This window comes from Sarcophilus harrisii, chromosome 1 (genome assembly GCF_902635505.1).
Source record: "Sarcophilus harrisii chromosome 1, mSarHar1.11, whole genome shotgun sequence".
Taxonomy (NCBI): Eukaryota; Metazoa; Chordata; class Mammalia; order Dasyuromorphia; family Dasyuridae; genus Sarcophilus; species Sarcophilus harrisii.
The window spans coordinates 649,288,517-649,302,024 of record NC_045426.1 but is presented as its reverse complement, the minus strand read 5'-3'; the positions used below and the strand labels follow the sequence as shown (position 1 = coordinate 649,302,024).

Here is a 13,508-nt window from a genome sequence, read left to right as displayed (position 1 = left end):
CCCCTTTTTCACAATTAGTAAAAGAGAATGAGAAATTGATTTGTTTGCATGGAGATGATGCAGATATAGTATAATGGAATGAAACATATTTTCTTCTTAAGAATTTGATGGGGCAACTAGATGGTGCAGTAGAGAGAGCACCAGCCCTGAAGTCAGGAGATCTGAGTTCAAATCTAGCCTCAGACACTTAATGCCTCCTAGCTGTGTGACCCTGGGCAAGTCACTAAACCCCAACTGTCTCAGCACAAAAAAAAAAAAAGAATTTGATGGTCAAAATCCATATTATATTTAGAGCTACAAGTGACCTCAAAATTCTTCTAGTCTAACCCCTTCAATTTACAGGTGAAGAAATCAAGGAAGGTCCTATAGGGAGTAGGTAGTAAAGTCATGTTCCCTACATACTGTGCTACCACAAGTATGCAGTTTGTGTGCACACACAATAGATTAAGAGATTTGGGGCATGATGGAAATGTAATCAAATCTTATGTTCCCTTTGGATCTTTGCTTTTCCAAAAACAAAATTCAGAAAGCTTCTTAGGCTCAGTGGATGAAGTGAAAGGCCAATTCAATTCACCTTGTTGTTGTTGTTGTTATGGTTCAGTTGTGACCTACCCTTTTTGATCCCATGGATCATAGCATCCATGGGGTTTTCTCAGTAAAGATACTTGAGTGATTTACTATTTCCTTCTCCATGAGATTAAAGCAAATAGAAATCACTTTCCCAGGGTCACACAGCTAGTGAGTGTCTGAGGCCAGATTTAAACTCAGGTTTTCCTGACTCCAGACCTGGCACTTTATCCATGAGCCACCTGGCTGTCTCCTTGATTCACATCAGCCAATATTTCTTTTTTTTTTTTTTTTTTTTTTTTTATTTAATAGCCTTTTATTTACAGGATATATACATGGGTAACTTTACAGCATTAACAATTGCCAAACCTCTTGTTCCAATTTTTCACCTCTTACCCCACCCCCACCCCCTCCCCTAAATCAGCCAATATTTCTTAAACAACTACTTCCTCCTACCATCTATAGGCCCTGGGTGAGGCATCGAGTGGGACAGAAAAATAAATAAGACATGATCCCTGCTCTCAAAGAATGTAGTAAAGAAGATATATCTATCAACATATACAAAATTATGTGAAAGTTCAGGGAACAGTTCTGAGAATAGGGAGCAAAGAAAGGCCACCTTGAGGAGGTAGCATTCAAAATGAAATGGATAGGATTTCAGCTGGTAAAGGTGTTCGGTGGAGGAGGAGAGCAAGAAAGTCATTAAAAGCATCAGAAAGTATATGAGCAAAGTCACAGAGTCTAAAGAACACATGGTTTAAACAAACAAACAAAAGAAGCCTGTTTTTGACTGCAGTGTAGGCCTTATGGAGGAAAGGACTGTGAGATAAGTTTGGGTGGAACCAGATTGCAGGGGGTAGAGGAAGGGTTTAGAATACCAAACTATGGAGATAGCAGAAGGCAAAGGGCTCACTTCTATTTTGGATAATTAGATGCTATATTAAACAAACTTCTCAGGATTCATTTTTCTAAGCATTAAGCAAATATTTATTTCTAGCATTATACCAGACACTGAATGAAAGATGAAGATAATGCAAGATACGGTCCTAACCCTGTAGTCAAATTGGAGAATCAGGAAAGCCACACCTAAAACAAAGCTGCCCATTTACAGTTGAGTGCCAAGATGAATTTGATAGACAGTAGATGCTTCAGGAGCTCCAAAAACCATAATTGCTGGTAGTTTTGATGGTTAAAAGAAAGTGGATGGAAGAAGTGAGATTTAAGCTTGATGGATGGGAAGATTTTAGTAAATGGAAAAGAGGAACAGGGTCTTCCATAGCAATGGTTTGTCAGAAGTGTGGCAAAAAAAAACCCCAAACAAATTAGCAATTCAGTTTGTATCCTCTGCGACCTCACTGTGGCAACATGCCAAGAATCCTCATTTTTTTTTCCAAGAATGAAATGTCGGGTTTTCTGCTTTAATAGAAGAACAATGCCCAGGAACCCAAGCCTGAAGGTACTTAGGTTATCCTTTTTTTGATCTGACCCATCAAGTGGCTAGAGGACTCCAGGACTCTTGGGAGTGATCTCTTGGAAGAGCTTTCCTTCTGTTCCACGTCTGTGCCTCTCCCCTGCCCCATTTTTTTATTTTTATTTTATTACTGCTGGGGTTGGGAAAAGGTTGCTTAAATTGCTAATAAAAACTTTCTTGTTCTTGCCCCCATGAACATTTAATGTAGTTGGATATGAAGAGAAAATATCACTACTAAAGTTTCCATTTCTTTGGTGCTTGATAGGTCAGTCAGGTGCACAGAGTCTTGGAAACCTAATTTTGGGATGGTACCTATAACATTTCCACAGTGAGATCTATTTGGTTTTTGACTTCCATTTCTATATGTCTGTAGGATTCTGGCTTTCCATTGGCTCCCCTTTAAAAATTAGGCTTTCCCTATCTGTTCTCTGACTCCCATAAGCTTCTAGATGTGATCACTATCTCTTCCCCTTCTTTCTTGTAGATGATATTCAGGGTGAGTCTCCAGCTCCATGTGGAACCGAGGAACCCGCCCGTACCTGCCCCAATGGGACCAAATGCAAGCCCTACTGGGAAGGACCCAATAATGGGATCACTCAGTTCGACAATATCCTGTTTGCAGTGCTGACTGTCTTCCAGTGTATCACCATGGAAGGGTGGACTGACCTCCTCTACAATGTGGGTGCCACCAGGGGCTGGGAAGGGAAAGGGAGAAGGGGGAAGATAAAGGCAAGAACAAAGCATTGATCTATGAGTTACTCTGAGACTAATATAGAGGGAGAAAGAAAGGTGGGGTGGGATGAGGGTTGGAAGTAGTTGTGCACCCATGTATATGGACAGATGGTGGGGATACAGTGGAAGGAATACTGGATTTGGAATCAGAATCCCAGGTTTGATTCTGGTTTTGCCAACTGCACCTGGTGGTTAAATTAATTTCTAACTTTCCAGAAGACCAAGGAGGAATCAAGTTCAGGGGTTAATGAAATCAGCTTTGGATATACGTTCAAAAGCACAGAGTAGTATTTTACAACAAATCCTGATTCTGTCACTACTTACTTGTATGGTTCGGGCAAATTAGTTCCCCCACTTTGGATCTCAGTTTTCTTACCTCTAAGATGAGGCAGTTGAATTAGATGACTTCCAAGTCTTTTCCCATGATAAATTTTATAATTCTGTGCCCCCAGACACATATTTAGATCCTGAAAAAAATTTCTTTCCTAACCCCATCCATATTAGTGATACATGCTGCTAAAAAAATTTTTTTTGCCCAATTTGGAGATGGTTTCTTCAGTCCATACTCTTTATCTGATCTTGTGTTCCTTGTGAACAACAACCATATTCTAATTGGTGAAGCAGGTGGCCAGAATTGTGATATTTAATCTTATAACCAGAAAACAGAACAAACCAAACAGTCCTACTACCATGGAATAGTAGAACTACTACTTCCTTGATCCCATTGACCAAGTAAGTTTCTGTGGCCATAGACATGCTGGGAAATTTTTCTGACTGTTAAATGCAAAGTACAAAGGACCTTACTGACTTTTTGAGGATATGTCCTTGATAAAGTGTGAATTCTTTGCCTTTCCCTGGGTTGTCCCATTGTCTGGTACATTGAAGATGATTGATTAATTCATCATCAGCTCATGCCCTTGAGATTTGGCCTTTAAAAAGAGAGGTTGAACCAGGAGGTTGGGAGAAAATGAGAAGAGATCAAAGATACATGAGGACTCCATTCTCTGAAAGGAAACCTTCACAACCATCCCCTCCAGAGGATGACAGTAGAAAGAGGCAGTCACAAGGAGTTTTGGGGCCAAATTGAGAACTACATGATTCAAGCCAGTGAAAGCAGAGTAACTTCAGTAGAACAATGATTGAGTTTCTATATCTGCAGAAATAATAAGTAGAGTGTTTGGAATCAGAAAATCTGGATTCAAATCCTGACTCTCTAGTAACTACCAGTATGATCTTAAGCAAAATACTTAAAGTCTCTTCTACTACTGAGTCTAATTCCTGGACAAGCAGAGCAGTTTCTGGACTGAGCAGAGATATTCATCAAACAATCCTCCAGAACTTAATAGAGTTGTTCTTGAAACAAAAAGGATTCAGAACCAGGGAGTAATTAGGAACAGAAGTGATATGGAAAAGAAAACCAAGATTTGTTCTTCAGTGGTACTATAAGTTACAAGATATTGTGTTAGTGTTGGAGTGGGGTTTCAACTCTTTAGTGAACCTACGAACATGGTGAGACTTAACCTCCAGAGCAGTACTCTAAATCTGGAGGAAACTCTAGCTCTCTGAGAAGAATGAAGATAGAAAGAAAATTACTTTTTCTTTGAACTCCTGTGAGAATTCTTTGAAGATTGGTCAATTTAAGCAAAATCAAAGGAATCTTAGACTTCTTTGGAAAGACATAGACAGGAGATGAAATATGATTTTCCTAGAGGAAATACCAAAAAAGAGTCTGTGGGAAAAGTCCCCTAAAGTTGAACTCAAAATTAATCCAGAGGCAATAGGTTATATGAAGATGGGGAATCCCAGAGGAACCAAAAAAGTATATGATAGTGAAAAGGGAACCATGAGTGCCTTGGAGCTCAGCTGTCCAAAATGTTGACAGAAAAAGCCTCAGAAGCTTAGAGTGGATGCATTAGGGATTTACCAGGCAGGATTGGAGGGGACGGGGGAGGTAGAGATTTGATGAACATCTTCTTACATTGTATGAATGAAAGTTACTAGAAGTCTCCTTCCTAGGAAATTTAAACTGAGAATTGCTAAGCCTTTTCAGTGTTTTTAAGATGAGATTTTGTTTTATTCCCCCAATTCCATTCAGCCCTCAGCCTAAAGTGTTGGTTTCTCCACACCTCAGGTTGGGAAGAAGAAAGCCTTCATCTTAATTGTCATTCTTTAGTTAGAAGAGGGATGTGAGGGGAGGGAGATCACATAATGTTGGCTTGGAGATAACCACATTCAATGCCTTTATACTCTGCTGTGTCCGTTTGACTTTGGTAAAGAGCATCATTTGCACTCTTGGACAATAATGGAACAAATGTTCCTTAAACTTTTCTTCACAAGAGGAAGGTAGTGTCCCATTATGGAGTTGACATAGCACTTGCCACATCGGTCCCCAAGCTTGTGCTCCAGGACATTGCTAGAATTCACAGCTAGGCTACTACCTCAGTTTAGTTCTGAGCTGGGCCAAGGGCCCCCACCCTATTGGAACAATGGTGCTGTCCATGGTATCTGAAAGCAGCTTTCTGGTTAGCATCAAGACTGATCCCCAGATCTCTCACCTGGCCATTTGTGTTCCAACTGTAGCTCTCTTTGGGCTCAAAAAGTAAGGCTATGTACAGCTTTTGCTTCCATACTGAGGGGGAGCCTACTATCTTCTGAGGTAGTTCACTCCATTTTGAGATAATTCTGATCCTTTGAATGTTTTCTGGTTTATCTATATCCTTCTAAAAATGTGATGCCTAGAAGAGAATGTGCCATTCCAGAGGTGGCTGATCAGGGTAGAAAAAATGGCACTAAAATTTCCTTATTCCTAGAAGCTATATCTCTCTAGGCCCAAAAATGCATTGGCTTTTTTTAAACTGCTGTGTCACACTTGGTTCACATTGAATTTACAGTTCATCATAAAAACCTCAGATCTTTTTCTAAACTGATGCTCAACCATGCCTTCATCATGTACTTATGAAGTTGGTTTTTTGCATGCAACTCTAACACTTTATGCTTCATCCTATTACATTTCATTTTAGATTCAATCCTATCAGAATTCATTTGGAGCCTAGCTCTTACATTGAGGGTTTTAGCTATCCCTTTCAGTTTTGCATCTTTTGCAAATTTGATGAGTGTCATCTATGTCTTTATCCAAATATTCATAAACAGGTTTAATAGTGCAAGGCCAATCACAGCTCCCCTGGGCACTCCTCTGGACACCTTTCATGTTGACATTCAACTATTAATGATACTTGGAATAAGTGCTAGCAAAAGACCATCCATCTTGTTGAATTCTTTTTTGTGGTATGATAGCATTTATCCAGAGGGCCAGCCCATTTCTTTTGTTAAATTCATCAAAGTCCCAACTTGGGCTTGGAAAATATTTTATCTAATATGGAATGACTTTCATGCTTTCCAAGAACAGGAGATAAATTCTGTGGAAAATAATTTAAAGTTCAGCAAGCAATTGATGCATAACTGAGTATGGAGGAGAAACTTTTTAATCAATGGTCAATCATGTACAGTTATTAAGCTCCTCCTATATGCCACATACTATGCTAAGATCTGAGGGTATAAAAAAAGAAAAGATAGTCCCTGTCCTCAAGGAGCTTACTATCTACCCTTAGAGTCAATGACCATTTACTACTCCTTATATAAACTGCAGGACAGAGAGTCCTGTTATATTATAGAAGCTGGGCAAGATAGGTATGCAGATAAAGGATGGTTCAAAAAGCTAGCTCAGTCAGTTAACATTTACTAAATATATGCCAGGGTAAGCACTGAAGATGCAAAAAAGGCAGACATACAGGATGCAAGAGGCATAATTAAATAGCAATTCATTTGAAAAAGATCTAGAGGTTTCAGTGGACTACAAGTTTAATAGGAATCGACAGAGGGATAAAGCAGCTAAAAAGAGTAATTACTAGGGCTTAAGTTTCAATTCCCAGTCTCTCTCCTCTCTCCAGGACTCTGTTTTCTTCTCTATATACAAATTCTTCCTAGATGAGTGCCTCCGGTTCCCATCACACAGCTGCCACACAGCTGCCAAAATCATTTTTTTGAGCCACAGGACTGACCATCATTCTGCTGATGTCTCCCTCTTCCCTCTTTAAGATTAAATCCAAATTCATTAGCATAATACTTAAAGGCCCTCTACAATCTACATTCCTCCAACCTTTCCAACTATACTTCATATTATTCCCTTCATACACTTGCACAGCCTACTAGCTACTGTAGTTCATATTCTGTTTCCCATCTCTCCTCAGAGCTGCCTTGTAAAATTCTTATCCTTATAATTCAAGTCAAGTACCAGCTCCTCCATGGCAAAAATCAATGGATAGTATCTATTAGGTATTATCTGACCACCACCCCCTTCCAGTTATGTTTACTTCCTCTATAAATGACTTTATGTTTACTTTTCTGTACATACGTTATATTTTCAAAGTAGGGAAGGAATATAGACAGGAATAAGCATTAATAAGCACTTAATATATACCAAGCACTGTGCTAAGTCTGATATAGATATTGTCTGTTGTTCCTTGTAACAACCCTGAGCGTTAAATGCTGTTGTGTTCCCTATTTTACATTTGAGGAAACTGAGGCAGATAGCAGATAAATGACTTGACCAGGGTCAGACATCTAGTAAATTTCTGAGGTTGGATTTAAACTCAGGTCATCTTATCTCCACCTAGCTATCTCAGATTAGATTGTTTTAATCTTTGTATTCCAGTTTCTAGCACAGCACCGGACAGTTATAGGCCCTTGATAAATAATTGTTAGATTAAATGGAACAGAATCTATTAGTTCAACCATTTTAAAATACCTAACTTGTGCAAGGGACCAAAAGTTCAGCAAACTTTTTTCAGCATCCACTATGTGCAAGAGAAATTGAGATTTTTCTCCATGGATCCTGCAGTATAGTGAAGAACTCTATGAACACATCAATGACAGTCATACTGAATAGTAGGTGACAAATGCAAGATGGAGGCAAAAGCAACATGACATGTGGGCTGTGAGGGGAGGAAAGAACATTGCCAATGAAAAGAATTAGGGAAGGGATCCTAGGAAAGATTGTATCTGAGTTTGTATTTGAAGGTTGGGTAGGAATTCAATTGGATGCCAGTTTCTCTGGATTTTGTTGCCAGAGTGTCCTTAGGATTCCAAGTGGGTCAAAGGCTAGGAAAGAAAATTTTGGATGAGTGGGGAAGAGATAATAATTCTACACTTTCAGGAAAGAATGGGTCACATATATTGTACTTTAATCCCACCTAAGGTAAGAGACAAAATCCAGTTTGCTAAATGAGAGCCCTATAAGAGATGACTTCCAACAAGGTGTTCTGAATACAACACCAAAACTTTTCCAGGGACCTGGGAAGGCTGAGACCATTGTAATAAAGAACTCTGCTTAAAACAATATATTAAGGGCTATTCTTCTAAACTGTCTCCTTGCCAGATGCCCATTAGACTTAAGATAACTAATGACTAGAAGGAATAGGGATCCAATAACAGTGAACAGATAAGATTCATGCTTCCAGATAAGATTCAGAGAATCCAGGAGGCCGTGTAATGGAGGAAGACACTTGACTGGAGGTTTTGCAAGAGAAGGCTCCCACGGTGACAGTGTCTAAAAGAGACCTCTTGAGTTGGAGATGGCTGGACCATGAAGATTCTGGACCAAGGAACTCTGTTTTCAGTTGTGTTCCTTCTTCCTGTCCTTGCAGTTGGAATAACCTTCAGAACAAGCACATGTTTGTAATAAGTTCTCATTCCAGCTAATTACTGGGGACCTTGGGTGCTCTGTATGAAAAGGGAAAATCACTGCCTGTGCCCCAGATCTCTGTGATAGAAGCAGGAATGAGAGGGCCCTTCGGTTCTAAGAAAAAAAATCACTGCCTTTCTGGATCTTTACCTGTTCATAGAGACCTCCCAAATGGCCTGAGAACAATGGGCATTCCTCATGTGGCAGCTGATGGTGAGTGCCCAGAGTGACTACAGGCATGTGGTTCACATCTCCCTACCAAGTTCTGGGCATTCCCTAGGGAAACCAGGCTTATAGGAATGACTTCCAGAACCAAAGAAAGGGCAGGAATGGAAAAGTGGAGATGAGGAAACCCTCTATAGGATGGGAGTGGAAGTGGAGGGGAGGAGAGAAATTAGATGGAGTGATTGAGGGCTGAGGCATAACAGGTCTGGCACTGGGTAAAGCCTCCCTCTTGATAGCTGCTAGAGAGATTTCTCTGCTAGAGCACAGTATAGTTTCTAGACAGACAGGTGTCCCCATTTTCCAGGAACCCCCTCACCACATGTGTCCAAAGCTAGCAACTTGGCAGTGTGTAGAGAAACCAGAGATTGACTCAGCTCCCCTTAGGGGACCCTCTCCCTTCTTGTTTCTTGCAAACAGGGGTGAGGCAGATTGACAGTGGGTGTGTGGGTGAAGCTGGAACTGCCTCTTTCTAGGCTGTCCCCACTCAGAAGGTAAATATAGAGTGCTAAGCTCATCAGCCAGAATCACTTAACAAACAAGGAAAGGCCCTTCCAGATTTATGGATATTTAATGAAATCATCCCTTGAGCTTAGTTGCTATTGGGAACTCCCTTTCTTTCCCCACTCCTCCTCCCATCATTTAATACAGAGATTACCATATTAAATTAATACCTACCTTTGCAAAAGGTTCTATGCTAATGCTCTCTTGATATGTGGGAGGTCAAAGAAGAGAAGAACAACTCTTCTCTCAAAGCTTACCATTGTTAACAGGATGCAGATGGAAGAAGGGTGCTTAGGGACTCCTTAGACAGTCTGGAGAAGCTTAATACTACTGTGGTTTGCTGCCCACGTTCATAATGGAATGAAATGCTAAATTTTTAGTTAAAACTTAACAAAAATAAAAATGTAAGGAAAAAATTGTTCAACTTATGGACTCCATAAAATCCAGGTTCCTAGAGGTAGAAGGATGTGAGGATGCAGAGGATCTGCTATAAAATCAAGCAACAAGTTCAGAAAAAGCAGAAGAGGAGGAGGAAGGAAGGGGCAAGAAAGACAATAAGAAAGTGGTAGAAAGGAAGTTCCAGGGTAAGAAATAGACAAAATCCTCACACATTTCTACTGTGCGTGTTTTTAGATATGTGCATATTCTGTATATGGGTGTTACATTTTAAGCTCAGCACCAACTATGGTCATTGGAGAGTGTCCATCAGGGATTTAAGAAATCAGCAGATTGATGCTTAGGCAACTGACAGCAACATCTGCCTAGTGGCCTGATAGCATTTTCATGCTAACATATGTATATCAACCTTTTACCCACATCGTTGCATTTTGGTGATGTTTGTTTGGATTCATATCAAGACATTAGTCAGTTGGATTAGCAATATTATACATAATGTAATGGAATAGATATTGTTTAATAATAACAACCATGATAATAGCTGACTAATGGCTCTTTCAAGGCTACAAAATAGTTTATAATTGTTATCTCACTTAATCCTCACAGTAGACTATTAAGAACCCCATTTTACAGATGAGAAAACCGAAACTTGGAGCTGTTAAAAGACTTGTCCATGTTCATATCTGCTAAGTCAGAAGTGTTTCAGGAATCAGAAGTAAGTTTCAGGAATCCTGATTCCAAATCCAATATTCTATCTACTGTACCCTTCATCCTGAATGTTTGGGGAATTGAATCTTTTATTAGCTAAATATTCTGGTGACTTTTTTGGGGGAAAGGGAAACATGCCTGCATTATTGGTTTTTAAGGAATTCGAACACACATAAAATAGATCTGAAGCTAGTAACATTGTGGAAATGGCACTGGGCTTAGAATTATTATAATGGTCACTATTACTATTGTAACTTGGGTAAATCCTTGACTTAATTAGCATGGATATTCTTTCCATTGATACAGATAACAAAACTACCTTGCCTTTTCATCCTGTAGAATTCTTGATCATATTTTCTCATGGCCTCTCTTACTTAGATGGACTGTGCTAATCTATATGCATGTGTTTGTACGTGTGTGAGAGACAGAGAGAGAGAGAGAGAGAGAGCTACCAATGTACTTCCTGAACTATATGCAATTGACTCATTTTACTATATTATCTGTTCATAAATATCTTCTATAATATCTTTTACGCCAGTCCTTATATACCCCTTTTCAATATTAACATACTAGAGCCTACTTGCACCATCTTTCCACTACTCTTTGAGCTACTGATAAATTTAATTCTATATGATATTTTATGATGTGCAACCTAGGATAATATAGAATGTTAAAGAGATGGGCTTTTGTAAGAGTGAGCAAACAAGATTTAGCCTAATCTCCTCTTCCTACTAATTCTGGGTCCAGCTCATTGTTTAGTTGTAATGTCTGTTAAAGATATTCATACCAATGGATTGATTTTCATAATCTAAGCAGTACATATTTTTCATCCACCTAGTTTTTCCAGTATAGATAGTTAGACCAATCTTTCTCACACTGCTGTAGATTCCATTGAGAAAGCTTTGCAGCATTCTAGGGATAGTTTCAATGACTGCAAAATCTTCTGCAAATAAGAGTATTTGGAGAATTTTACCATGAAGAGGCAATTCTTTTTACTAAAGTCATCCAGAACTTAATTTAATTTTTGGCAATTCAAAAGGCACTTTAGGGATGCCTCAGCATCTTTTTCTCACATCAAATAAAGCGCTATGGGAAAAGTTTCAACTGTTAATTTTCTTAATGTTTGTATTTGGGGTACATATGAGTTTATGGGATTGCCATAAGCCCCACAAGCACAACAGCAATAAGAGTATTGTGGGTATAGCAGTGATCTAGATATCAGAACTCTTGGGTTCTTTTCCCAACTTTATTATCAGCTTAGTAAGTCTCCATATAATGTAGAGAATCCATTTTCCTAGTTGCTGTATAAAGAGAACACAAGAACAAGTGAAATTATGATTATAAAGACTTATCAAATCTTTGAAAGAAAGACACTAAGGATTCCTAAGTATCATTATAATTGCTTGTTATTGTTAAGTTATTATCGTAATCACTTCTCTGAATTCCATAGCCAATTCTCTATTCAGACAAGTATTCTTCTATGCCCAGCTCCTACTCCAGTGGGCAATAAGCATGATGACACCTTTCCTGATGCATAAAACTCTCTCAGTGAAAACATATGCCAGACACGCAACCATTACCTGGATTAGAAAAAGAGGAGAAAACTTTGAGGGGAAATTTGTGCAACTGTGTTTGCTAATGAAAGTATCTGTGGTGGGTACAGTGCTCTCTGTTTGGGAACTTCTTTTTATATTTTCTCTTCGTTCAAACTCCTACCACCTTGGAAAACTGATTTCTCTATCAAAACCTGTCCTCCTTCACCTTCTCCTGGTTGTGCGGGATTAATAGGTTCATTGAATAATTAGACCAGGTTAAAAAGAGAAAGAATACCTTTTGTAGAGAATCACAGAATATCAGTGCTGGAAGTTACTTTAATGATCACCTATCTCCCTGTATAGATGAGAAATGAAGGCTAATTTGAGAATAAAAATCATGTTCGCTGCAAAGAAAAAAGCAGATGAGTGAACTGGCATTTGGTGACCATTTTGAATAGCTCCAGGACCTCTTGCTGGCTTAAGCTGATCAAGAATCTTTAAAACATAGATGACTGTGTAGTCAGGAACCTGTCCCCTTCGTTGCTTTCCCAACACTGTAATCAAAGAAATCCTAAAAGAGAAAGAAAATGAATGGTCTCCTCTATGGGTGCTTCCTATGTTCCTGGCCTGGGCTGGGGGGCCCTTAGCCACTTCCCAGATTTGCCCCTGGCAGGTCCTATTCCTGCCCTACTTCTCCTGTTTCCACTTCAGCCTCCTCAGCTCTCATTACTGCAGCCCAAAGATTTCTGCCTTCCATCTAGCCCATGTGGGTGCTTTGCTCCCTTGGACTAAATTTAGCACTGAGAAATAGGAACAAGAAATCTTCAGCAGTTCATGTAGACAGATGAGCAAAAGTACAAAGGCTGCTCTGGTTCCCTTCCGGCCCTGTTTTGTCCTTTCTCTGCCAGCACCAGCCTCACTCAGTACATCTTTGTCCTCATATATATCAGGCAATGAAGCTTTAGTTCTTTCAGAATAGTGGGGAGGGCAGGCTTGAAGCAGGGCCAGGCCCATTAGCCTCTTCCCTAGGGCCAGATTGACTTTCAAAGCCAGGCTTGTTTGGGACAACATTTTCTCAGGTGACATGAGGGGGAAGCAGTTGCCCATAGGAAATGGTGATTCTCTTGGTCCTGAGTCCTGTTTCACATCTCAGACTGGGCTGTTAAAATGAGATATAGCCGAGACTCATTTTCTTTTTAAAACATATTTCTATGTTTGTCATGTTGTGAAAGAAAAATCAGAACAAAAAAGGGGGGGAAATATGAAAAAGAAAAATCAAATAAACAAAAAAAGGTGAAAATAGTATGCTTTAATCCCTGTAGTTCTCCCTTTGGATACAAATGGCACAAAGACCCATTTTCTTAGAAGCAGAGGCTGTGAATGCTTGAGCTATTTGATATCTTTTTTTTAAGTACTTAAAATCTTAATAACTGTCAACAGACTACTGATCACGCACATACATATTTGTCATTTGATAGCCCCATAATATTCCATTACATTAATACTGTGATCTATGAGGCCCTTCTCCTAGGCTGCCACTTCCAATGGCTTCTCTCCTGGGTAAAGGGGGAGAGAGGGTCTCAGTGAGAAAAGGATGCATGTCACCTTCATACAAGGCCAGAGCTATAGGAGG

The 13,508-nt window shown here is 39.5% G+C and overlaps 1 protein-coding gene across 18 annotated transcripts in view; it reads left to right on the top strand.

The window, feature by feature from the left end:
- Nucleotides 1-13,508, top strand: part of CACNA1A (calcium voltage-gated channel subunit alpha1 A) — a 241,862-nt gene that overhangs the window by 113,631 nt on the left and 114,723 nt on the right. For all 18 annotated transcript variants that reach the window (XM_031947676.1, XM_031947675.1, XM_031947665.1 and 15 more), the window contains one exon: nucleotides 2,523-2,716. In XM_031947676.1, the coding sequence (XP_031803536.1) occupies nucleotides 2,523-2,716 (194 nt within the window). The remainder of the gene's footprint in view (nucleotides 1-2,522; nucleotides 2,717-13,508) is intronic.